At 44.5% G+C, this 26,262-nt stretch overlaps 1 protein-coding gene across 1 annotated transcript in view; it reads right to left on the bottom strand.

Moving 5' to 3' along the window:
- Positions 1-1,498: 1,498 nt before the first annotated feature.
- The window catches only part of LOC148540390 (hydroxylysine kinase-like), a 76,080-nt gene continuing 51,316 nt past the window's right edge, over positions 1,499-26,262 (bottom strand). The window contains exons 4-5 of the mRNA XM_088443633.1: positions 18,963-19,146; positions 1,499-2,213 (exon numbers count right to left, since the gene is read on the bottom strand). Coding sequence (XP_088299759.1) covers positions 1,744-2,213; positions 18,963-19,146 — 654 coding nt within the window. The 3' untranslated portion in view covers positions 1,499-1,743. The remainder of the gene's footprint in view (positions 2,214-18,962; positions 19,147-26,262) is intronic.

The raw sequence follows: 26,262 nt of genomic DNA, 5'->3' as shown, positions 1-26,262 counted from the left end.
TCCGGCTCTGGCAATGGGAGCAGCAGCCGATGAGAGTCTGTCTGACTCTCATCAGCTGCTAAAGCAAACACACAGCTGCCGGCGCCGGCGGCTGTGTGTTTGTGCTGTGTAGCACTGACCGAACTCCGTCCGGTCAGCGCTACACACGCGGTGCAGCTGTGTCACAGTGACGCAGTCTGCACCGCGGCCCGCATGGTACGCAGCTGGGGCGCCCTCCACTATGTGCCGCCTTATGCAGCTGCATACCATGCGTAATGGGAGAACCAGCCCTGTATACACCTTATACACACAGCCTGCTGGTAATTTTATACAATATTTTCAATAATTTTGTGGCTCAAGCAAAATTTGTGTATAGAAATGAAATTAATTTATGTTTCATATGTTGCCTTAGACAAAGTTTGTGTACATTGAACCATTACAAATCAAAGGTTTCATTACAGTCTCAGTAATGCTATAATTATTCTGTATTTCGGAATACTCCGTATTTCGGAATATTTGGATATGGGGGACTCAACCTGTATATCGTTTGTCATCTGATCAAACAATATATTTAGTAGTGTATACCCAGCATAAGGCATATGAAATACAAGATTGATCCAATACCAATCCTGCAAAACTCTGTCATGGACTATGGGCCTGATTCAGACCCGGTCGTAAGCGCTGAGCGCTTGCAACCGAGTTGATGGTTGCCCACAGCGCATGCGCACGATGGAGCTGGCTCCATCGTGCGCATGCGCGAGACCCAGCTAGTGCCGGGCACTCCATCGCTCCGGGTCTCGCAACAAAGGGGGCTAGCTGTTGAGTGACAGCTCGCCCCCTTTGGTAGGCTGGCCGGGGGGGTGGCTGCCCAAACGGAGGCGTTCCCATGAGAACGCCTGTCGTTTGGGGGCGGCCCCACTGACATCACAAGTGATGTCAGTGGAGAGCTTCTGGCTCTGTTAGAGCCGAAAGCTCTCTGGGGCTTCCGGCCACAAGCCCCTACCACAAGGGTCTCGTCGCAAGCCCGATCATCATGGCCGCTCGCTGTAGCTGTGGGTGGTCACCCACAGCTATGCAAGCGGCCAGGAGGCCGTTCTAAAAAAAAAAAAAAGCCCGGCCATGATTCAGATCGAGCGTTCTGTCTATGGGCCTGATTCAGACCCACTCACAAGCGGCTGTCCGCTCGCAAGTTGGTCGATGGTGTGCACTGCGCATGCGCACGACGGAGGGAGCTCCGTCTTGCGCATGCGCGAGACGCGACGAGCGAAGGACTTTCCTTCGCTCGTTGTGTCTGATCAAAGGGGGCGTGCTGTCGATGTTGATTGACAGCACGCCCCCTTTGGTGGGCGTGCCGGGGGCGTGCCTGCCAGATGGAGGCGTTCCCATGGGAACGCCTACCATCTGAAGCCGGCCCCACTGACATCACTAGTGATGTCAGTGGGAGTGATTTTGGCTCTGATAGAGCCAAAATCTCTCCTGGCCTTGCGGTTGAGAAACTCAACCGCAGGCTTCTGCTCGCACTGGCGATGGTCGCGATGGTCAAGACCATCACGACCATCATCCTGCACGCTCGTATAGGCTGTGGGTGGTGACCCACAGCTATACGAGCGTCCAGGAGTACGCTCCATATTTATGGAGGTGGGCCCTGATTCAGAGCGAGCGCTCTGGTCAGAGCGTCCGGCTCTGAATCAGGGCCTATATTTCTGTTCAGTTTTATTTTCTGTATTATTGTACTTTCTTTGTTGATCACAGCAATTCCACACATTAGTTGTGATTTATTTTGTCCCTGAATGATCTTGCAGTTTCCTCCCAGATCTCCTCTACAGCTTCTTTGCCCATATCATGCAGCATTATTAAATGCTTCCATCCTTTTTTTGATGTTATCATAAGATACTCTTCATTCTCCGGGCACAGGAGGACACTGTTCCTGGCAATTACTAGAGACTGAGCAAACCTACAGCACACTAAGGTGAAAAGAGCATTTTTTTCCTCTCTTGTCAATGGAACTATGCTTTCAAATCCCGCGAGTACATAACCCCCTACAGAAAGAGGTTCAGGATTTTCAATCATCATGTACATAATAGTGATCGCTACTTCAAAAACATAGTAACCAAAGCTCATGTCCCCAAAATCTAGAATTCCGGAAACTTTGTACTGTTCCTTGCTGTTTTCATCTGATTTGCTAGACTTTTGCAATAATACATTGTAGTCATTGAAGTCTCCGTGATTTGTGCCTAGAAAGAGGAAAAAGAATCGTCATGACTAGTCATTACAAATTATTTATAATTTAAAGCATCTCAAAATTTCATTTAAATATTAACAAATTATAGAAGAAAAACTCACTCTCTCATTACGGGGAATTCAATTAGCTGTGGGACTTATCTCAGCCTTTTAGCTCCGGGGTTATGCCCAGAGCTATTCAATTACTGCCCTCAGAAAGCACCAATGATGCACTTAATGTGGAATTCTGCGTGCACCTGAAATAGCTGCAAACAGAAATTCGTATTAAGGGCCTGATTCAGCATGGATCGCAACTGCTAAAGCGTACGCAGACGGACGATTGTTGTGTACTGCGCATCGTATGCATCACAGTGCACGTGCATGAAGGCATCACTGCAAACGCACTGCGATCATGGAGAGCCATTGCAGAGTGATTGACAGGCAGTGAGCATTTGGGGATGGTGACGGGAGGGTGGTTGGCAAACGCAGGCATGCCTGGTCGTGTGTGCATAAATTAGCCACTGTGACAGCATACACAGCTTGAGTACTCACTGTGGGCCTGATTCAGACCTGCTCACAAGCGCACAGTGCTCGTAAGCGGGTCGATGGTCCCCCACTGTGCATGCGCCACCTCCGGCATGCGCATGCGTGAGACCCATCCAGTGATGGCTGCTCCGTCGCTACGGGTCTCGCTACAAGACGGGGAGGCTGTCGATGTTGATTGACAGCTCGCCCCGTTTTGTAGGCGGGGAGGGGGCGTGGCTGCACAAACGTAGGCGTTCCCTTAGGAACGCCTGGCATTTGTGGGCGGCCCTACTGACATCATTAGTGTGGTACCCCACTATTCTGTTGGGTAGACTTAGGCTGCCCATACTATATAATAAGCATTCATTTATTGTATGAAAGGGGGCTGTTTGCATTCAAGGTGAAATATTGGACTCTGCACTAATGCTAACTATTTGGGGGTAATGGACAATGTATTGCCACCCCACTTCAGTGGCCAGCACCTAAAGACTCTTTATAGGATGCGGTTTGCAGTGCCAGAAATTTCTGAATGCCTGGCATTCTGTGCAAGGGTCAGGTGGGCAGGAGCCGGCGTGTGCAGCAGAGAGGACAGTTAAACTGAAACAGACTGCCTGACTGTAGTGCTGACTGAGGCGTGAGGAAAGTGGGCAGACGCAGCACACGTTCCTGAGACATAGAGGTGTTCCCAGTGACCAGAGATCATCAGTGTGGCTCTTGGACAGCAGTGGCGATTAGTAGCAGCGGGTCCTGGGTGAAGCTGGTCCCAGTGACATCTTCTGGCCAAGTAAGCAGCTTTTTCCCTCCCAGTGGAGGCAGGCAGGGAGGTGCTCCCTTCATCAGTACAGCTTTTGGTGAGCAATAAACAGTAATGCAGGGGCACTTCTTCCTACATAATCTTCTACCAGAGGGAGAAACATCAGATCACTGGGCAGATCCTACCAGCTCAGGGGGTAAAGCAAACGCCTAGATGGAGGTTAGTAAGCCCAAGTTAACTGACTACACCTTCCTGCATCACTACACAGTGAGAGCCCTAACAATTAGCAACAGACTGTACTACAGACATCTTATTGCAGGATCTGAGGACTAGTATACCAGCATACACAAGTGAACTCTTTAAAACTATATTATAAGGCAGCCAGACATCTTACTACCAGCATAGACTGTGAAGTTAATAATTGCTAATGACGAGGAGTAGACACACCCCCAGTATAGGCTCAGTCAGCCTGCTAGAGATTGACAGCAGCTCCCCTCAGTCTCTGCCAGTACACTGTAGCACAATAAAGATCAGCATGGCCTCAGCATCTTATGGGATATAAAAGACTTGTGCGGCAAAGAGCTGCTACTCTTTCTTTTCAGGAGAGCAAAACATTAACTACTGCAAGAGTGAAAGTTATCCAGTTCTTAAACATTGATGACTCTGGATTGATAAATCAGATATTTAACCCCGAAAAGCTCTCAGCTTTATAACGTGCACCACCGTGGCCAATTCAGCTGAACTGAGTTATACAGTATATCTTTATGGGGACCCGTGTTAGCCAATATATGTGATTTAATTTATATATGTATGAACCTGGTAATGAATAAACATTGTTAAAGTGTTACATTTACACTTAAGTACCTAAGGTGATGTTCCTTGCAATTTTATGCTATTGTAACTGAAAGTGTTTTGTGAGACTTTCAAAACAACTTTAAATATCCTGCAAAATAGAAGTGTCAATAAAGTTGAGTTCTCAATGGTAAAGTCCAATTGTAACTGTTTCTGAGTTAAAGTAGACCTCTTACTATTCAACTGGAAAATAAAAGAATTTGTGTCAGAAGGAAAGGCCACCAAGTCCTGGGTATCACACTAGTGATGTCAGTAGTGGAGTTCCTGCTCTATTAGAGCAGGGAGTCCACTCGGGCTTGCGAGAGCTGAGACCCTACCACAGGGTCTCCTCGCAACCCCGATGGTAGCGATAATTGTTATGGGCTCCAGGCCGCTCACAAAAGCTGTGGGTGGTCACCGCTTAGCGAGCGGCCTGAAGGGGAAAAAAAAAAAAAGCCCATCAGACCTGCGAGCGGGTCTGAATCAGGCCCTGTGTACAATGAGGTTAGCAGTTTCTGAGTAAGGTCAGACCTGCTGTAATTGTGCGTGAGGGGCCGATGTTACTCGATGTTCCCAATGCATACGCATGCGCAGAATGCGAACATCGGCCAGCTACGAGCAAACGCTTCTTAGGGTCCGGGTCTGAATCAGGCCCTTAGTTTTAACTTAGATGCTGAACTCATGAATGATGGTATTGCTCATTACAGCTGCATACCTCCCAACATGAACAATTTCAGGAGGGACAAACTGCTCTGTTCCTGGACTTCCAGAATTTATGATTGCCGTCACCTGTGTTGAACTAGCTCATTAATAAGAAAGGTGTCGGCAATCCTAAATTAACAGGAGGTCCAGGAGAAGAGCATTTTGTCCCTCCTGGAATGGGTCATGTTGGGAGGTATGCTTATATCACATCACAGGAGAGTGAGAGCTGCACCATAGGTACAGTTACTTCACAGCCTACAAGCTTTTGAATTATTTTGTGGCGTGTACTAAGATAAATCCATTATCAGAAGTGACTGGTACCATTTTGTTAGCTCACCAATTATCTCTTATTAACACTGGAACATTTTGCTGGTAACTATGGACCTCATTCAGAGTCTCTCGCAAGATGCGATCGTTCACTTGCAAAAAGGGGCCGGGTATGCAAATCAAGCGATCGCTCTTTGTGCTGTAAGGAAGCCCTCTATGCAGTAGCGGCTCCAGGCACCCATGAGATTTCCTCCACTGGAATGGCCACCAGCTAATCAGCGGCCTGTACCATGAGAGAGTGGCACGCATAGCTCATTTCAAATATGACCATGATTGGCTTGTTCACAGCACCATCTTTGAAATTCAAGATGGCCAATAGTGGCTAACCATGTCATCACTCTGCCCCCTTGGGATGGCTTAAATTAAACGTAACAGTTCCCACTCATTGACTCCACCTCAAATAATCCACACACATCTGTGCACACTAGTTATATTGATGCTTTAGCTCTGGATGCTACATTTACATTTTAGTCTTTCCGGGATACTGACATCCATGTCGCCATGCCGTCTAGAAGCTATGTACATTGTATACAATGCACTGTCCTTTTGCAAATTGGACCTTGTTTCACTTCTACTCAAGAACACCGATGACAATCAGATAAGTTGCTAGAGCTGGGAGAAATAGAACATCTTATATGTCTGTGACAACTATTTCACCTTTAATTCTCAAGCACATAGTATTTGTTCCAACTATCGTGGCATTTAGGACTTTATCTCCTCTTTCCCTGATGTTTACAGGTCACATGACTTTAGTGACTGGAACCAACTTTCACTACAGCTGAAGTGCCCCGTGGCTCCTGAGTCCATGTACCAGCACTCTTTGCGATGACTGTCAGCTACTATTAATGCAGACTTCTTTCTATCATGGTAGCATTATGAAATACCACTTGGTTCACTTCCTTTTATATTCTGAGGCTTTATGTCCCATTTTATGACACTTGCAGAATTTGTACTTTGGCCCTTTAGGTTTCATGCTCTTTGACAATAGAATGAAATTCTCAGCATTAGTCTCTTAAAACTGTAGTACTGTAGCTTGGCCCATAAAATCTCTGTTGATAGCTTGGTAGCATATGACTCCAAAACTGCCACTAGAAAATCATATTGGTGTAAGGTATTACAGCATCCCCATTGCCACTTATTCCTCGTCTGCTTGGGCACCTATTGAAGTCACTTTCTGAAATATAGACAGCTTCCTATCTATATATTCATTCACATTTTGCTATAGAGAGTGCACTTTAGGTTGATTCATCTCATTAGGCTTTTGTCTTTATAAGACTTCTCTAATGCTATCCACATTTCACTTGCTGACAACTTCCTGTAAATTATGTAAAATACATGCTCCTTCTACAATCTGCATAGTGATCTTCCATGGAGCGTAATTCTCTGAACTCACTAACTTGGCAAAGTTCATGTTTGATCCTGCAAAGTACATTTTCACCCTTACCATGTGAATAAAGGACTTTTCTGTACTCAGATGAAGTAAGACTGTACACTCAAAACATCCAGAGCCTGAAACCTTACTGTACGTTGTAATATCTTATTGTACTATTTTTTTTTATATATAGGGGGAGATGTACTAAGCCTTGAAAAGTGATCAAGTTGAGAGTGATAAAGCACCAGCCAATCAGCTCCTAACTGCCAATTTTCAAGCACAGCCTGTAACATGACAGTTAGGAGCTACTTTGCTGGTACTTCATCACTCTCAACTTTATAACTTTTCATGGCTTAGTACATCTCCCACATATAATTTTATATGACTTTAAATATTTTCAATGCTATTACAGTATGTTCTGTATATTATGGAGTATTAAATTGTTCTTGTTCTCTAATGGACTTATGCTCCTAAAGTTTCTAGACTGCTATTTGTAGTTTTATTGTTAGGACTGGATCTTTGGATATTTTGTAATGTATGTATCCTTCCCCCTTCCTTCTTTTTAATTATTTTTCCCACCTTTGTATTACTCTATATAAAACTGTGAAACTTAATAAAAATGTATAATTGAAAAAAAAACATACAGAGCCAACAAGTCTATATTGATAAAAAATAAATATATATCCCATTATTAAAACCAGAAATTGTTTAAAATAACTCTATAATAAATATCGTGTTATAGACATATCAGTATGCAGTAGTAAAAATAAACAGCCATTAATCCAAGGCGAACAGAATCACCACAAGTCCAGCTGATAGACAATCGCAGTAATTCTTCAATTGTGCAAAGATTAGTTTGTAAAAAAAGGTCACCTTAGGCAAATGAGAGTAGAAATAAATGTTGCTAAAATAATACTCATGCAAATGACAATGAATTTCAGAGGTAATGAATTCCAGCAACTGTGTTTCCAATTAACGGTGAGAGCCACTTAGGCTGTAATAATACAAACTGGTACAGTTCAGACTGAACGCTAAGCTGATAATAAATCCCTCAGATATAGATCGCTCACTACAGATATTATACACCTGATCCCAGGATGTGAGGACGTTACTGGTTGGATGTAATAGCGGCTGTAGGCAGTGACTATGACCGTGCTTGGATGGTCAAAGTGTCTGCAATCAAAGCTGGCTTGTCAATACAGCGCTGGAGGTAAAAAGAGAAAACGGAGCTGTGGCAATGTCCTATATATTGTGGTACAGTAGCTCTGGAGCTGGTTATTTGCTTCAGACAATGGTAGATAATGAAGCCATGTGCAGTTAGGTACATAAGCTGGCTAGTAGCAGTGGCTGGACCATGAAGTCAGGTAACCAGGTTTTGCTGGTACATCTCACGTTTAGAATGAAGGATACCACTGATCTATAAGCTGAAGGAGCGTGAGTATAGAGAAAGTGCTCCATGCAGTCAGAAGTTCACTTTTCTGTACTCACTCAAATACTTTGATTCTGTGTCACTGCAGCCAAATTCTTTGTATTGTTGATCTGCACACGTTTGTGGAGTGGTAGCTTAGTGGCCTGGGCCCATAGCCTTTTAATAAAACCTCATCCTCACCTGCTCCCATTCATGGTTACTGGACTTTTTTCAGTCTACATCCAAGCTGTGGAATGCCCTCCCACGCAAAATAAGACTTTCTGTTAGTCTCCAAACCTTAAAGTGTTCCCTGAAAACATACCTCTTTAGACAAGCTTGCCAAATCCCAGAACGACCCACATAACCTCCATAAGTTATCCTACCCAATTACATCCCCTAAATACAGTCCATACATAACTTTACATACTGTACTTTCTCTTTTTCACTATCACATCTTCCTGACCCTAGGCCAACATTCTTATGTGACTGGATCATACAGCCCACCAAGATCCTCTGCAGTCTGGCTGTGTTTCACTGCCTACAGTCTTTCCCTATAGTAGTGTTTCCCAAACTCATTTCTTAGGGAGCACTAACAGTGCATGTTTTCCAGGTCTCCTAACAGAATCACAAGTGAAATAATTAGCTCCACCTGTGGATCTTTTAAAATGTGTCCACCAGTAATTAATACACCTGTGCACCATCTAGAATAAATAGAAACCATGCACTGTTAGTGCTCCCTGAATAGTGAGTTTGGGAAACACTGCCCTATAGAATGTAAGTTTGTGAAAAGGGCCCTCTAACCTCTATGCAGAGCCGGCCCTAGGCATAGGCATATTAAGCTAATGCCTAGGGGCGACTTGAATGCTTAGGGGCATTCAAGGCTCTGCCGCTGCCTCCCACAAGCCGCTGCTGCGATCGGAGCTCCGCTCCGAACTGGCAGCGCACCTGTCAGCCGGTCAGGTGACTTTAACCGGTCAGGATGAGCTTCTGCACAGAAGCTCATTCCGACCCGGTCCCCATTATTTAAATGGTTGGAGTCGGAGCGGGCCCGCTTCGGCCGCTCCGGCTCCACCAACATAACAACCAGCCACCCGCTTCATCCCGGCCCCTTGTTATGACACGGCACGCGTGACGTCATGCGCACCATGTCATAACAAAGGGCCGGGCTGCTGGAAGGAAAGGATCGAGAGGAGCCGCGGAGAGGAAGCAGCCAAGGTAAGTGGCGGCTCTGGGGCGGGGAGGCTGAAACACGCACTGGGGCTGGGGGGGAGAGGGCTAAGACACTCACTGGGGCTGGGGGGGAAGGCTGAGACACGCACTGGGGCTGGGGGGGGAAGGCTGAGACATGCATTGGGCTTGGGTGGAGGCTGAGACATGCACTGGGGCTGGGGGGGGAGGCTGACACGCACTGGGGCTGTGGCGGGGAAGGCTGAGACACGCACTGGGGCTGGGGGGAGAAGGCTGAGACACGCACTGGGGCTGGGGGGAGAAGGCTGAGACACACACTGGGGCTGGAGGGAGAAGGCTGAGACATGCACTGGGGCTGGGGGGGGAAGGCTGAGACACAATGGGGCTGGAGGGGGAAGGCAAGGCTGAGACACACTCTGGGGCTTGGGGGGGAGAAAGATGCTGACATGTTGGGGGTGGGGGAAAGAGGCTGACACACTGGGGCTGGGAAACATGCTGGAGGGGAGAATGTGCTGACACACCCTGGGGCTGGGGGGAGAATGAGGCTGACACAGTGGGGGAATGGTGCAGAGAGACACACTGGGTCTAAGGGAATGGGGCTGAGACACACATTAGGTCTGGGGGAATGGGGCTGAGACACTCACTAGGTCTGGGGGAATAGGGCTGGTGGAACTGCAAGGTGGGGTGCCGGCCTTTTATTATATATATATATATATATATATATATATAAACTAATACATGCTAGGGGGCATCAGCCAAAAGTTTTGCCTAGGGCACCGAATTGGCTAGAGCCGGCACTGCCTCTATGTCTGTCTGTTATTACCCAGTCTTGTTTTATTACTGTTTATTCCCAATTGTAAAGACCAATGGAATATGCAGGAACTGCATTGTGTAAATAACTGGATAATAAATAACTAAAAAATCCTATAGTTGGTATAGGTGGTAGCCGTGTATGATGAAGATTAGTCGACACAATATAGTAGATAACTTAACCAGGTCTTCGGTTTATTAACCAGTTTCATGTTTTGGGCTTTAAGATCTGAGCCAGTACCCGTGGACTGGGCTGACGGGCTGTAGGACAATAGTGGTGATATAACCAGAGGTCAACTTATGGGAGAGACTCCTATAGTAAATGACTAGGCCTTCTAACTAGAGATGAGAGGGTCCAGTTCTACGAGAACTAGACCCACCCGAACATAGGGGATCCAAGTATGATCTGAGTCAGACTCGGGTTTTCCTGCCTAACTCGGAATCCAAAATGAGGCAAAACATAATCATCCCACTGTTGGATCCTCACAGGTTTTGGATTGTAAATAAGTCCCTCCCCCGGGTGATCGGCGCCATTTGGTTGCTGAGTCCCGGGCTGTCAGGATGTGCTCCGGTCCAGGGGGTGCTGTGTTGTCCAATCCAGTGCTGTGCAGTGCTCTGTCCATGGGACTATGTTGCCCATCCAGGGGTGTGCTGTGCTCCGTCCAGGGGACTGTGTTGCCCATCCAGGGGTGTGCTGTGCTCCGTCCAGGGGACTGTGTTGCCCATCCAGGGGTGTGCTGTGCTCCGTCCAGGGGACTGTGTTAACCATCCAGGGGTGTGCAGTGCTCCGTCCAGGGGACTGTGTTGCCCTTCCAGGGGTGTGCTATGCTCCGTCCAGGGGACTGTGTTGCCCATCCAGGGGTGTGCTGTGCTCTGTCCAGGGGGCTGTGTTGCCCATCCAGGGGTGTGTTGTGCTCCATCCAGGGAGCTGTGTTGTCCAATCCAGGGGTGTGCTGTGCTCTGTCCAGGGGGTTGTGTTGTCCAATCCAGGGGTATGCTGTGCACTGTCCATGAGGGAGGCTGTGTTGTCCATCCAGGGGTATGCTGTGTATTGTCCAGGAGGGAGGCTGTGTTGTCCATCCAGGAGTGTGCCGTGCTCTGTCCAGGGGGCTGTTGCTCATCCAGGGGTGTGCTATTCTCTATCCAGAGGACTGTGTTGTGCAACCCAGAGGTGTGCTGTGCTGTCGATCAAGGGATGTGCTGTCCAGGGTTGTACTGTCCATTCAGTACTGTCCATCCAGGGGTGTGCTGTCCATGGGTGTGTTGTCCATCCAGTGTGCTCTCCATCCACGGGTTTGCTGTCCATCCACAGGCTGTAATAAAAAAAAGTAATTAAACATTTTTTTAAAACTTATAAGAAGTAAAAAAAAAATATATATTTTTTTTTTGTTCTGTACCCCAATGTATCCATAAGCAGTGTTATGCTGTACCCCCCCAGTTTATCCATATATATATATATATATATATATATAAGCACTGTGACGCTGCTGGCCATACCGCATTGTAATATTCATACAAGTATTGTGACGCTGTTGGGCAGTAATACCGCAGTGTAATATTCATACAAGTATTGTGACACTGTTGTTCAGTAATACCGCAGTGTAATATTCATACAGGTATTGTGACATCGTTGGACAGTAGTACCACAGTGTAATATTCATAAAAGTATTGTGGCGCTGTTGGTCAGTAATACCTCAGTGTAATATTCATACAAGTATTGTAACACTGTTGGTCAGTACAGTAATAACGCAGTGTGATATTCATAAAAGTATTGTGATGCTGTTGGTCAGTAATACCGCAGTGTAACATTCATACAAGTATTGTGACACACTTTGTCAATACAGTAATACTGCAGTGTAATATTCATAAAAGTATTGTGATGCTGTTGGTCAGTAATACAGCATTGTAATATTCAAACAAGTATTGTGCGGTGTGACTGCGCTCTGTCGTTTGTGAATAAAATTTTAAATAAACTTAAAGTTAAAAATGGAAAATTTTGGTACAAATTGACATGTGTGCTGTACCTTCATGTTTGTTGCTATGGAGAATGATCAGTTGAGAGGAGAGCAGGAACCACATACTAGTGCTGGAGCTGCTGCCACCAATGACGATACTAGTACGTCAACATCATCTACTAAAGCCGATGCCCAAGGACAAGGAGGGCTTAAATCAGGGCATCTAAAATCAAAGAACCAATCTTTTACAGTGGTAAAGAAAAAATTATTAAAAGGAAAGTTGGCTGCAGAAAGACATAAATTGGCAATATGCCTTTCACCACACGAAGTGGCAAAGAAAGGCTAAGGCCGTGGCCTTTATTTATGACTTGTGGTTCTGCCTCTTATGATGATGTAAGCCCTTCTCCCTGTGGAAGTTTAAAAAAATGAAAATTGTTAAGGCACAGGAACCAACTGTGTGCTCAGAAATGTCACAAATCCCTGGAGCAGCACAAGTCAACATGCTGTCATAGAAATCAGGAATGCTGCTGTGGAAGTGCACGAGGATGAGGAAGATATTTGTGCAGCTGACTTTAATAAGGATGTTGATGATGAGGATGTTTTCATGAGGATGTTGTTTGTGTAAATCAGGCACCAGCGGAAACAGTTGTTGCCCATGATAAGGAATGTCATGCCTGGGCATAAAACAAAAAAATCCACTTCTTATGTGTGGAATTATTTCTACCCAAATCCAGAAAGCAATTGTCAAGCCATCTCTACCCTTTGTATAGTCAGAGTAAGTAGAGGTAGGGACCTTACCAATCTAGGAACCTCCTCCCTGTTATGTAATCTGCAGTGCATCCATCAAAAGTTTTTGCAAAATTCAGAAACTTTGGTTAAAAAAGTAACAACAAGCAGTCCAGCATCAGCTAGCTCCCTTCTTTCTGGTAGATTCAAGCACCTGCCATCTTCACCATCAACACCTTCATCAACAATATCATCAGTCATGATCGGAAGTAGTCCTGCATCCAGTTTGCTAAGGCTAACTCAGTCCTTCCCTATCCAGGATTCCTCAGAAGAATCCTTGAGCGCTATGCCTGCTGCTACTGCTGGGAGGGGATCTTCATCCCAGAAGGGGACCAGGAAGACTACTAGTAGTAGTTTAAAAAACAACTGACTGTTCAACAATCCTTTGCAAAGGGGAGCATGTATGACAGCAGTCACCTAGTAACCACAGCAGATCACTGACTCCATAACATCTATGCTGATATTAGATGTACGTCTAATATCTGCCATTAGTGTAGTGGGTTTTACACAGTTAAATGAGGTCCTCTGTCCCTGCTAAGGGACGTTAAAATAAACTTAAAATTAGTGTCCTCCAAAATGCCATTGTACCCACTGTTAACTTAACCACAGATATGTGGACAAGTGGAACAGGGCAAACTCAAGATTACATGACTGTAACAGCCCACTGAGAGGGTGTATTGCTTTCAGCGGCACCAACAGCAGCAGCATCTAAGAAACATCAGCTCATTCTGATGCAGGCTAGTCTGTGTATCACCAGTTTCACTAAGAGGCATACCGCTGACAACCTATTAAAAGAACTCAGAGAAGTCTGCAAAATGGCTTACCCTGCTTCTACTCTCCTCGAGATTTGTTATTTCTGACAATGCCACCAATATTGTGAGAGCAAAACAGCTGGGTGAATTCCAACATGTCCCATGTTTTGCTCACACAAACAACTTGGTTTTAAAAATGACAGGGCTGTGCAGTAGATGCTCTCTGTGCCACCAAAAATTTCTGGACATTTTCGCCATTCAGCAGGTGCATATAGAAGATTGCACCTCCTCCAAGAAATGTGGAATTTGCCCTGTCACCAGCTGAAGCAAGAGGTAGTTACAAGGTGGAAATCCACCTTGTATATGCTTCAGCGGATGGAGAAACAGCAAAAAGCCATCCAAAGCTACACAACGAACTATGACATAGGAATATGAAGGGGAATGTACCTTACTCAAGCTCAGTGGAAAATACGTTCTGTGTTGTGCAAAGTGTTGAAACCCTTCAAAGTAGTCAACTGTGAAGACACTACCAGCTTGAGTCAGGTAAATCCCCTAATTAGACTGTTGGAAAAGCAGCTTGAGAAACTGAAGTAGAATCTGAAAAGAAGCAATTCCATTAAGTTTGTCGGACTTGTAGATCAAGTCCATTATTCCCTTCACCAGGATCCAAGGGTTGTCAGGATCTTACAATCCGATAAATACATTTTGGTGACCGTGCTGGATCCTAGGTTTAAGTCATACATGGTGTCTTTCATCCCAATGGAAACAGATCTGATGAGATGAAAACAGCTGTTGGTAAGCAAATTGTTAGCTCAAGTGGCACGTGATGCAGCGATAGGTCCTCCTTAAGTTTCTCCAGCAAATGCTGCTGCTAGGAAAAAACTCAGCTTTTCCAAAATACCCACTAGTGATGCAGATGAGTCAACACATCCAAGTTTTGACATCTGGTGGGGTGTAAAAGAATTGCCTACAGTACAATTAATGAGACCTCTGCCATGACTCCATCTGATACAGTGATTATTCAAAGAATAGTTGAGGACTATTTTAATGATAGCATCCAAATAGGCATGTCACACAGTCCGCTTGACTACTGGCAGGAAAAAAAAGGCAATTTGGAGGCCCTTGCACAAACTGCCTTTGCTTTACTTGAGCTGCCCATCCTCCAGTGTGTACTAAGAAAGAGTTTTCAGGACAGCCGGGAAACTTGTCAGCGATCGGCGTAGTAGGCTACTTCCTCAAAATTTGGAACTATAATGTTCATCAAAATGAACTACAAATTACACGAAGAAGACCTTTACCACCAATTACGTCCAAAAATTACAGAGACACCTGAGGCTGTAATGGTGGATTCCAGCGGGGACAAATTAATATTGTGTGAAGATGATGTACACACTGATGAGGGTGAGGAATCGGATGATAATGGTGACAACACCTTGCCTCTGCAAAGCCAGTTTGTGCATGGAGAGATCATTGCCAGCAATGTCAGCTACCCATTGGTAGCTTGTTTTGTGGGGGCCCAAACAAACCAATTGCTTCAGCCACAATTGTCAGTCCCTGTCGCTGAAGTGATTGGTTTGTTAAACTGTGCATGTCCTGTTTAATATATACAACATGAGGGTGGGTGGGAGGACCCAAGGACAATTCCATCTTACACCTCTTTTCTTTGCATTATGTGCTGTTTGGGGCATTGCTGCATGAGATTGTTAATTTTATAGTTTATTAAACTGCCATCCTGTCTGACACTGCTGTGTGGCAAATGTTTCATAGATGTCCTATATTTGTAAAACTGCCGTGCTTTTGTGCCGCTGCTCTGATGCTTACTCTTTATTTTAGTCTCATACTATATTTATTTAAACTACAATCACAAATAGGCATACTTGCAAATTACTCTTATGCCATTTTTCAACCTTGATTTGTAGATACAAACCAACCTTAACAGCCATGTTTGGTCAGATGCAGCTCAAACACCAAATGGAGAGGCTATTTTGTGATGGTATCTGGAGATGTAATCCCTCCTCCCCTCCCAGCCTTCCCATACATAATAACAGAAGCACAATAATTAGAGATGTTTAGTACCAGACTTTAAAATCCCTCTGCCCCCTTCCTGTTCAGAGCTTCCGTTTTGTGAACTGCTACATTAATAGTTCATCCACCCTTTCAAGAATCGAAATGGGCAGGTGCGACACCGGCATTACTCCCATCGGTGGGAGGGTCCAAGGACAAATTCATCTTGTACCTCTTTTCTTGTTATAGTTTATAAACCTGCCATCCTGTCTGCCACTGCAATGCCATTCTCTTTCCTAGATGTGCCATGTTGGTAATTGAACAGCGACAGCCACTGAAGTCTTGGGGTTACCAAATTGTAACTTGCCTCTCTGCGTGTGGGATGAACTTACGCCACTGACTTGAAGAGCTGTTTAACACGCAAGGAAGTAAGATGTATGTGGACACATCTGTAGGTTTTGTATATTTGTTGCAATGGAAATGGCATAGTGTTGCAGATTTAACACTGCACAGTGTGGTGGGGATTGGTATGCAATACCGGCGGACACAGGTTCAAATCCTGACGCTGGAAGACCCGCAGTGAAGATCCCGACAGATAAGTATTTTAACTATTACTAAACCTACCCCTCCCCCTAACCCTCCCTTAGGGGTGCCGAACCCTAACCTCCCCCCAAGTGCCTAACCCTAAGCCCCCTGTAAGTGCCTAAAACTAACCCCCCGTTTCCTTGCAGTCTAAACCTAAGTCTCCCGGGGGGTGCCTCACCCTAACTTCCCTCCGGGGGTGCCTAACCCTAACCCCTCCTTCCCATAGCCTAACCCTAACCCTCCCGAGGGGGTGCCTAACCCTAAGTCCCCCCCCCGGGAGCCCCTAACCTAACCCTCCCCCGCCACCCAGCTTACCTTACCGGCGTAGGTAAAATGACATGCGTCAGGATTTTCGACGCCTGTCATTAGACCCCTGCCGGGATTAGACAGTCGGGAAGCCGGCGGTCGGGATTTCGACAGTCGGCTTCCTGACTGCATCCCATGTGGTGTGATGCATAGCGTGGTTCACTTACAGTATATTGGTCCTTAGGCTTTTGCTTTTAACCTAGGTTAACATCTGCATCGCACACAGCAATGCCAGCGCCAGTGCTCAGGGTACTCCTGCATTGTACTTTTATTTCATTAGGGATGTGAAAAGAAGCATATTCGGCACAAAACGGTGTGGGGGTGTGCATGGAGCTGCTTAGTTGCAAAGTACGTGGTGGGACAAATGGTGCTACAGTGTACAGTATTTGGCATGATTTGAGGTTAGGTTATGTGAACACATCTGTACACCCACTTTTATTTACATTTTAAACTTCCTGGGCCTGGCGTGCATATTCATCTTTTTTCGATCCCCCTTATGTTAAAAGTTGGATACGCCACTGCCTCCAGAGACTTACTGGACAATAGAATGTTCCCTAGTAACCAACTGGATAGAGATTCAGAGAACTTGCTAATGAGTCAGTGGGGCTGCAGCAAGTTGAATGCAAGTCTGTTTTGCACTGCGCATGTTGCAGAGATAAGTGTATGCAAGTACAGGCGATGGAGAGTCATACACAACTTATTTGCTTCTCCGCTTGTGGCTGAAGAAGTATAACTGGGTGGTAATGGGGCTTTTGTATGTTCGCTAAGTCCAGTAAGGGCTCCAATGATACAGTAGGGCTGGTGAGCGCACTTATGATGACAGGTATCAAACCAAGCATACGGATAGGAGTGGTCCAACTGCAAAAATGCATATAACTCTGCATACTTACATCTAGTTCTGTGCCCACAATCTGGGATCAATTACTGCTGATGTGAATTCAACTCTGCATCAGCTCCAGTCAGTGCGTCTAATTGTAATTGTAACCATTGGTATTAATATATTTTAAATACATTTAATTCATAACTTGCTCATAAATTACTGTAGTGTTCTATATCACTGTTTAATAAAATAAAAAGGAAAAAATTACTAGCAATTGTGACATTTGTAATAAAACCGCTAGTTCTAGTGTAAATATCTTGCTGGTATATTATTTACCAAAGAACAAAGAATGGCAGACACTGTACCTGTTCAATAAATATTTTATTTACCATGTTTTTTTTTTTTCTTTAAAAGTTTAATATATTTGCATTTGTTTATTTTTAATGGTGGAATCAAAAGATCAAACTGAGCTTCCATTTCCATACATGCTCCTGGCCCCTATACATGTCAGTAGAGCATATGAGGGCATCCAGAGTGATATATATTATTTCTCTGGCAAGTTTAATTTGAACATTTTCATAGATACTTTGATGCATTTAATGCATGTGCTTTTATATTAATGTATTGGTAATACCCTATAGTATGAGACTCACTGTTATTCATCTAACTCCGCCATTGGTATGCTGTTGGATCTTCAATGACTTCCACATGCTTCAGAAGGAGTGCGTGATGATAGTAGATTGGTTTAGATCATGAACTTGATGACTAGATAGCTGTCTCTACTTTGCATCTGAATGAATGCTTTAAGGAATCTTAGGGTGTTTACTTATGTATACCTGCTGCCTTCAGTCTTCCTATGACATGAACATATTGGGGCTCAGCTGGGAGTAAACAAGAAAAAGCCAGTGTCTTTGCACCTTGGCAAAACCATGCTGTACAGCAGATGGGGGAGATTTAAAAAATGCAGAGAGATGTAGATTTGGGAGGGGTGTGTCCAAACTAAAATCTAAATTGCATTGTAAAAATAAAGCTGTCCAGCATTTGTGGGTTAAATGCAGTTCATATTTTTCTGGAGTAGAGCCCATATTACTGTTCATATGTATTAGAGCCCATACATCTCCTATAGACTGTCCGAATTCTCTGTTCTACCAAAGCTGGAGTCCAGGAATCGGGACATGTTGGAAAACAATGTCTCGCTGATCCTGACCAAAAAAATTATCGGAGACAGCGAATCAGGCATATTTTCCATGCTATTTTTCCATCGATCAGTGAATTGATCAGCACGAAGCGGGGAATCGGGGCCATAGCTTTATGACCTGCATAGGTAGTGTATTTCACTGTTTTACTTCAATAAAGACATATTTTTATTTTAAAAAATATTAAAAATTTAAATGATGGCGATAAGCCTTTATTTGATAAATATACCTCTTTATCTGTCTTGATGCTGTTGTGCCAAAACAGGTAATTATAGCTTTATTTAATCAGTAAATATGGCCCATTGTGTCAGGAACCCATGCGTTGTATGCAGTAGATGCAGCAAACCCAGGACTTTGGAAAGAAATTAATATAATACACTATATACCTCATTGGCTGCAAAAATCTATAAAGATCAACATCACCATGTAGTACTGTACTTACATTTGCGAAAAGTTTTCAGATTTTCTTGCACAGAAGCCTCATACTGTTTGATGAACACTTCGATTACTTCACGTAAATTCTCTTCCTTAACAGCATGTATGTACTTTCTCAGCAATGGGATGTTTGATAAGTTCCAAATAAACTCGCCACTATCTAAATATTTCTTGTATGGATGCTGGAATTTCTGAAATATGGAAGGGGAATTTTTTATCATTATTGCCAGGCAGGGAAGCTCATATAACAAGCACTTTGATCTCTCTTGTCTCTCACAATCACCTCTTACTTTACAGCAGGATTTCTGGCAAGTTTTCAGCATTTATCAATCTGCAGTTTAATACATTTAAAACCAAATTATGATCTCAACTCTGTGTCTTCTTTAGGGGTTGGAACTTTACTATATTTAGCAGTTACAAAACTACCATAAAAATCACTGAAAAATATGGGTTCACTAAAATACTAGGGATGAGCGGGTTCGGATTTCCGAAATCCGAATCCCCCCCGACTCCTCCCGTTCCGAGCCGGGAACCGAGTCAGGCTTAGGTTTTCCCGCCTGGCTCGGAACTGAAATCGAGGCAAAACGGCATCATCTCGCTTTCCGATTCTTGCGGGTTTTATCGCCGCCATTTTTCATTCCGGCTGTGGAGCGTGCGTGCAGAGGGAGGGAGCTGGGAGCTAGTGTTGTGTGATATACTGTTTGTTTAGTTGTGTGATACATACTGGGCTGGCTGGCTACTGTGAAGAGGCTGGCTGGCTACTGTTGTCCATACACAGGGGCTGACTGATTACTGTTGTCCATATAGGGGCTGGCTGTTGTCCTGTCCATAGGGGCTGGCAGATAGAGGGAGCTGGGAGCTGTTGGCTACTAATAAAAATAATAAACTTAGTAGTACACTACTACTTAGATACATTACAATACTGGGCTGGCTGGCTACTGTAAAGAAGGAGGGAGCTGGGAGCTGATGCTGGCTGGCTGGCTACTGTTGTCCACTCCATATACATAGGGGCTGGTTGGCTACTGTTGTCCATATAAGGGCTGGCTTTTGTCCTATCCATATGGGCTGGCTGTAGTGCTGTGTTCAGGGGTGCTCATCCTTCAGGGGTGCTCTCTCCACCTACCACCACCACCAGTGTTAAAAAAAAAATAAATATATATATATATATTTTCTGTGTGCGTGCCGTGTTAGCCAGCCACACCTGTCATCGGCATAGGTAGGTGCACAGGGGTGCTGTGCTACTATCAAGGGACTGCTGCACAAAAACACAAATAATTTTTTACAGGTGCTGTCCAGAGTTTTGTGGTGTAGGCCGCTACCCTTCAATAAAAATAAAAACTTTTACAGGTGCTGTCCTGTGTGTTGTGGTGAAGGCTGCTGCCCTTCAATAAAAATAAAAACTTTTACAGGTGCTGTCCTGTGTGTTGTGTTGTAGACTGATGCCCTTCAATAAAAATAAAAACTTTTACAGGTGCTGACCAGTGTGTTGTGGTGTAGGTCACTGCCCTTCTGACATTACAGGTGCTGTCCTGTGTGTTGTGCTATAGACCGCTGCCTTTCAATAAAAATAAAAACTTTTACAGGTGCTGTACAGTGTTTTGTGGTGTAGGCCGCTGCTCTTCTTACATTACAGGTGCTGTCCTGTGTGTTGTATAGGCCGCTGCCCTTCAATAAAAATAAAAACCTTTACAGGTGCTGTCCAGTGTGTTGTGGTGTAGGCCGCTGCCCTTCAATAAAAAAAAATACCTTTTACTTGTGCTGCTCTTCTTACATTACAGGTGCTGTCCAGTGTGTTGTAGTGTAGGCCACTTCCCTTCCATAAAAAAAAAAACTTTTACATGTGCTGTCCAGTGTGTTGTGATGTAGGCCGTTGCCCTTCTTATTCTTACATTACAGCTGCTGTCCTGTGTGTTGTAGTGTAGGTAGCTGCCCTTCAATAAAAATAAAAACTTTTACAGGTGCTGTCCAGTGTGTTGTGGTGTAGGACAGTGCCCTTCTCACATTACAGGGCATGTCCTGTGTATTGTGGTGTTCCCCGCTGCCCACTGTGTTGGGGTGTAGGCCGCTGCATTTCTTACATTACAGGTGCTGTCCTGTGTGTTGTATAGGCCGCAGCCCTTCAATAAAAATAAAAACCTTTACAGGAACTGTCCACTGTGTTGTGGTGTAGGCTGCTGCCCTTCTTACATTACAGGTGCTGTCCTGTGTGTTGTGGTATAAGCCACTGCATTTCTTATTCTTACATTACAAGTGCTGCCCTGTGTATTGTGATGTAGGCTGCTGCCCTTCAATAATACAAAAAACCTTTTACAGGTGCTGTCCAGTGTGTTGTGGTGTAGCCAACTGCCCTTCTTACATTACAGGTGCTGTCCTGTCTGTTGTGGTGTAGGCCGCTTCCCTTCAATAAAATTAAAAACTTTTACAGGTGCTGTCCAGTGTGTTGTGCTTTAGGACATTGCCCTTCTTACATTACAGGTGCAGTCCAGTGTGTTGGGGTGCAGCACGCTGCCCTTCTTACATTACAGGTGCTGTCCTATGTGTTGAATAGGCCGCAGCCCTTCAATAAAAATAAAAACCTTTACAGGTGCTGTCTAGTGTTTTGTGGTGTAGGCCACTGCCCTTCAATAAAAATAAAAACTTTTACAGGTGCTGTCCAGTGTGTTGTGGTGTAGGTCACAGGCCTTCTTACATTACCGGTGCTGTCCTGTGTGTTGTGGTGTAGGCCACTGCCCGTAAATAAAAATAAAAACTTTTACAGGTGCTGTCCAGTGTGTTGTGGTGTAGATAGCTGCCCTTCAATAAAAACAAAAACTTTTACAGGTGTTGTCCAGTGTGTTGTGGTGTGGACAGTGCCCTTCTTACATTACAGGTGCTGTCCTGCCTGTTGTGGTGTAGGCCGCTGCCCTTCAATAAAAATAAAAACTTTTACATGTGCTGTCCTGTGTGTTGTGATGTGGGCCATTGCCCTTCTTATTCTTACATTACTGGTGCTGTCCTGTGTGTTGTAGTGTAGGCCGCTGCCCTTCAATAAAAATAAAAACTTTTACAGGTGCTGTCAAGTGTGTTGTGGTGTAGGTAGCTGCCCTTCAATAGAAACTTTTAAAGGTGCTGTCAAGTATGTTGTGGTGTAGGCCTCTGCCCATCTTACATTACAGTTGCTGTCCGGTGTATTGTGGTGTAGGTCGCTGCCCTTCTATAAAAATAAAAACTTTTACAGGTGCTGTCCAGTGTGTTGTGGTGTAGGTCACTGCCCTTCTTACATTACCGGTGCTGTCCAGTGTGTTGTGGTGTAGGCCGCTGCCCTTCTGTCATGTGTATTGTGTTACCCGCTGCCCTTCAATAAAAATAAAAACTTTTACAAGTGCTGTCCAGTGTGTTGTGGTGTAGGTCACTGCCCTTCTTACATTACCGGTGCTGTCCAGTGTGTTGGGGTGTAGGCCACTGCCCTTCAATAAAAATAAAAACTTTTACAGGTGCTGTCCAGTCTGTTGTGGTGTAGGACAGTTAAATTCTTACATTACAGGGCATGTCCTCTGTATTATGGTGTTACCCGCTGCCCTTCAATAAAAATTAATTTTTTTAAAGGTGCTGTCCAGTGTGTTGGGGTGTAGGCCGCTGCCCTTCTTACATTACAGGTGCTGTCCTGTGTGTTGTATAGGCTGCAGCCTTTCAATATAAATAAAAACCTTTACAGGTGCTGTCCAGTGCTTTGTAGTGTAGGCCGCTGCACTTCAATAAAAATAAAAACTTTTACAGGTGCTGTCCAGTGTGTTGTGGTGTAGGTCACTGCTCTTCTTACATTACCGGTGCTGTCCTGTGTGTTGTGGTGTAAGCCACTGCCCTTAAATAAAAATAAAAACTTTTAGAGGTGCTGTCCAGTGTGTTGTGGTGTAGGACACTGCCCTTCTTACATTACAGGTGCTGTCCTGTGTATTGTGGTGTAGGCCTCTTCCCCTCAATAAAAAAAACCTTTTACAGGTGCTGTCCAGTATGTTGTGTTGTAGGCCGCTGCCCTTCTTACATTACACGTCATGTCCTGTGTATTGTGGTGTTTCCCGCTGCCCTTCAATAAAAATAAAAACTTTTATATGTGCTGTTCAGTTTGTTATGGTGTAGGCCGCTGCCCTTCAATAAAAATAAAAACTTTTACAGGTGCTGTCCAGTGTGTTGTACTTTAGGACTCTGCCCTTCTTACATTACAGGTGCTGTCTGTGTAATGTGGTGTAGGCTGCTGCCCTTCTTACATTACAGGTGCTGTCATGTGTGTTGTGGTGTAGACCACTGCCCTTCAATAAATATAAAAACTTTTACATGTGCTGTCCAGTGTGTTGTAGTGTAGACTGCTGCCCTTCTTACTTTACAGGTGCTGTCCTGTGTGTTGTATAGGCCGCTGCCCTTCAATAAAAATAAAAACTTTTACAGGTGCTGTCCAGTGTGTTGTGGTGTAGGCCGGCGCCCTTCAATAAAAATAAAAACTTTTACAGGTGCTGTACAGTGTGTTGTGGTGTAGGACACTGCCCTTCTTATATTACTGGTGCTGTCCTGTGTATTGTGGTGTAAGCCTCTTCCCCTCAATAAAAAAAAAACCTTTTACAGGTGCTGTCCAGTGTGTTGTGTTGTAGGCCACTGCCCTTCAATATCAATAAAAACTTTTACAGGTGCTGTCCAGTGTGTTGTGATGTAGGCCGTTACCCTTCTTATTCTTACATTACAGCTGCTGTCCTGTGTGTTGTAGTGTAGGTAGCTGCCCTTCAATAAAAATAAAAACTTTTACAGGTGCTGTCCAGTGTGTTTTGGTGTAGGCTGCTGCCCTTCAATAAAAATAAAAACCTTTACAGGTGCTGTCCTGTGTGTTCTGGTGTAGATTGATGCCCTTCAATAAAAATAAAAACTTTTACAGGTGCTGTCCAGTGTGTTGTGGTGTAGGTCACTGCCCTTCTTACATTACAGGTGCTTTCCTTTGTGTTGTATAGGCCGCTGCCCTTCAATAAAAATAAAAACCTTTACAGGTGCTGTCCAGTGTGTTGTGGTGTAGGCCGCTGCCCTTCAATAAAAATGAAAACTTTTACAGGTGCTGTCCAGTGTGTTGTGATGTAGGCCGTTACCCTTCTTATTCTTACATTACAGCTGCTCTCCTGTGTGTTGTAGTGTAGGCCGCTGCCATTCAATAAAAATAAAAACTTTTACAGGTGCTGTCCAGTGTGTTGTGGTGTAGGTAACTGCCCTTCAATAAAACTAAAAACTTTTACAGGTGCTGTCCAATGTGTTGTGGTGTAGGACATTGCCCTTCTTACATTACAGGGTATGTCCTGTGTATTGTGGTGTTACTCGCTGCCCTTCAATAAATATAAAAAATTTTACAGGTGCTGTCCTGTGTGTTGTATAGGCCGCTGCCCTTCAATAAAAATAGAAACCTTTACAGGTGCTGTCCAGTGTGTTATGGTGTAGGCCGCTGCCCTTCAATAAAAAAAAAAACCTTTTACAGGTGCTGTCCAGTGTGTTGTGGCATAGGCCGCTGCCCTTCTTACATTACAGGTGCTGTCCTGTGTATTGTGATGTAGGCTGCTGCCCTTCAATAAAAAAAACTTTTTACAGGTGCTGTCCAGTGTGTTGTGGTGTAGCCAACTGCCCTTCTTACATTACAGCTGCTGTCCTGTCTGTTGTGGTGTTACCCGCTGCCCTTCAATAAAAATAAAAACTTTTACAGGTGCTGTCCAGTGTGTTGAACTTTAGGACTCTGCCCTTCTTACATTACAGGTGCTGTCCTGTGTATTGTGGTGTAGGCCGCTGCCCTTCTTACATTACAGGTGCTGTCCTGTGTGTTGAGGTGTAGACCGCTGCCCTTCAATAAATATAAAAACTTTTACAGGTGCTGTCCAGTGTGTTGTGGTGTAGGCCGCTGCCCTTCTTACATTACATGTGCTGTCCTGTGTGTTGTGATTTAGGCCGCTGTGCTTAAAAAAAAAAAAAACTTTTACAGGTGCTGTCCAGTGTGTTGTACTTTAGGACTCAGCCCTTCTTACATTACAAGTGCTGTCCTGTTTATTGTGGTGTAGGCCGCTGACCCTCTTACATTACAGATCCTGTCCTGTGTGTTGTGGTGTAGGCCGCTGCCCTTCAATTAAATAAAAAGTTTTACAGGTGCTGTCCAGCGAGTTGTGGTGTAGGACACTGCCCTTCTTTTTCTTACATTACAGGTGCTGTCCTGTGTGTTGTGGAGTAGGCCGCTGCCCTTCTTATTCTTACAGTTGCTGTCCTGTGTGTTGTGGTGTAGGCCGCTGCTCTTCAATACAAATAAAAACTTTTACAGGTGCTGTCCAGTGTGTTGTGGTGTTGGCCGCTGCCCTTTATTACATTACAGGTGCTGTTCAGTGTGTTGTGGTTCAGGCCGCTGCCCTTCTTATTGTTACATTACAGGTGTTGTCCAGTGTGTTGTGGTGTAGGCCGCTACCCTTCAATAAAAATAAACACTTTTACAGGTGCTGTCCTGTGTGTTGTGGTGTAGGTCACTGCCCTTCTTATTCTTACATTACATGTGCTGTCCTGTGTTTTGTGGTGTAGGCCGCTGCATTTCTTATTCTTACATTACAGGTGTTGTCCAGTGTGTTGTGGTGTAGGCCGCTACCCTTCTTACATTACAGGTGTTCTTCAGTGTGTTGTGGTGTAAGCCGCTGCCCTTCTTACATTACAGGTGCTGTCCAGCGTGTTGTGGTGTAGGCCGCTGCCCTTCAATAAAAAGGAAAACTTTTACAGGTGCTGTCCAGTGTGTTGCTGTGTAGGCCACTGTCCTTCTTATTTTTACATTATAGGTGCTGTCCTGCGTGTTGTGGCTTGGGCCGCTGCACTTTTTATTCTTACAATACAGGTGCTGTCCTGTGTGTTGTGGTGTAGGCCGCTGCATTTCTAATTCTTACATTAGAGGTGCTGTCCTGTGTGTTGTGGCGTAGGCCGCTGCCCTTCAATTAAAATAAAAAAACTGTTACAAGGGTTATTCACTCCATAAAAATAATGGAGTATAAAATATGGGAAGATCTAGAACCACTTTCTCCTAGTGCTGAAGCTGCTGCCACTAGTCATGACATGTATGTTTATAGCCTTGTACCACGTTAAAAAGAAAATAAACCAAATGGATCTATGAATTAAGGACTCTCATACCTCTAGGACTCAACATTGATATTGAACTTAAAGCCATCTTATAAACATCGAGTATTTCTCATTCTTCCCTCTCTTTTCAGCAACACTGCTTATTCCCCCTTGTCTTGACACTCACGCATCATATCTTGTATTATTATTTTTATTTTTACATT

This window comes from Taudactylus pleione, unplaced genomic scaffold (genome assembly GCF_031769625.1).
Source record: "Taudactylus pleione unplaced genomic scaffold, aTauple2 ptg000019l, whole genome shotgun sequence".
Lineage (NCBI taxonomy): Eukaryota > Metazoa > Chordata > Amphibia > Anura > Myobatrachidae > Taudactylus > Taudactylus pleione.
This window is presented reverse-complemented; position numbering and strand designations above follow the sequence as displayed.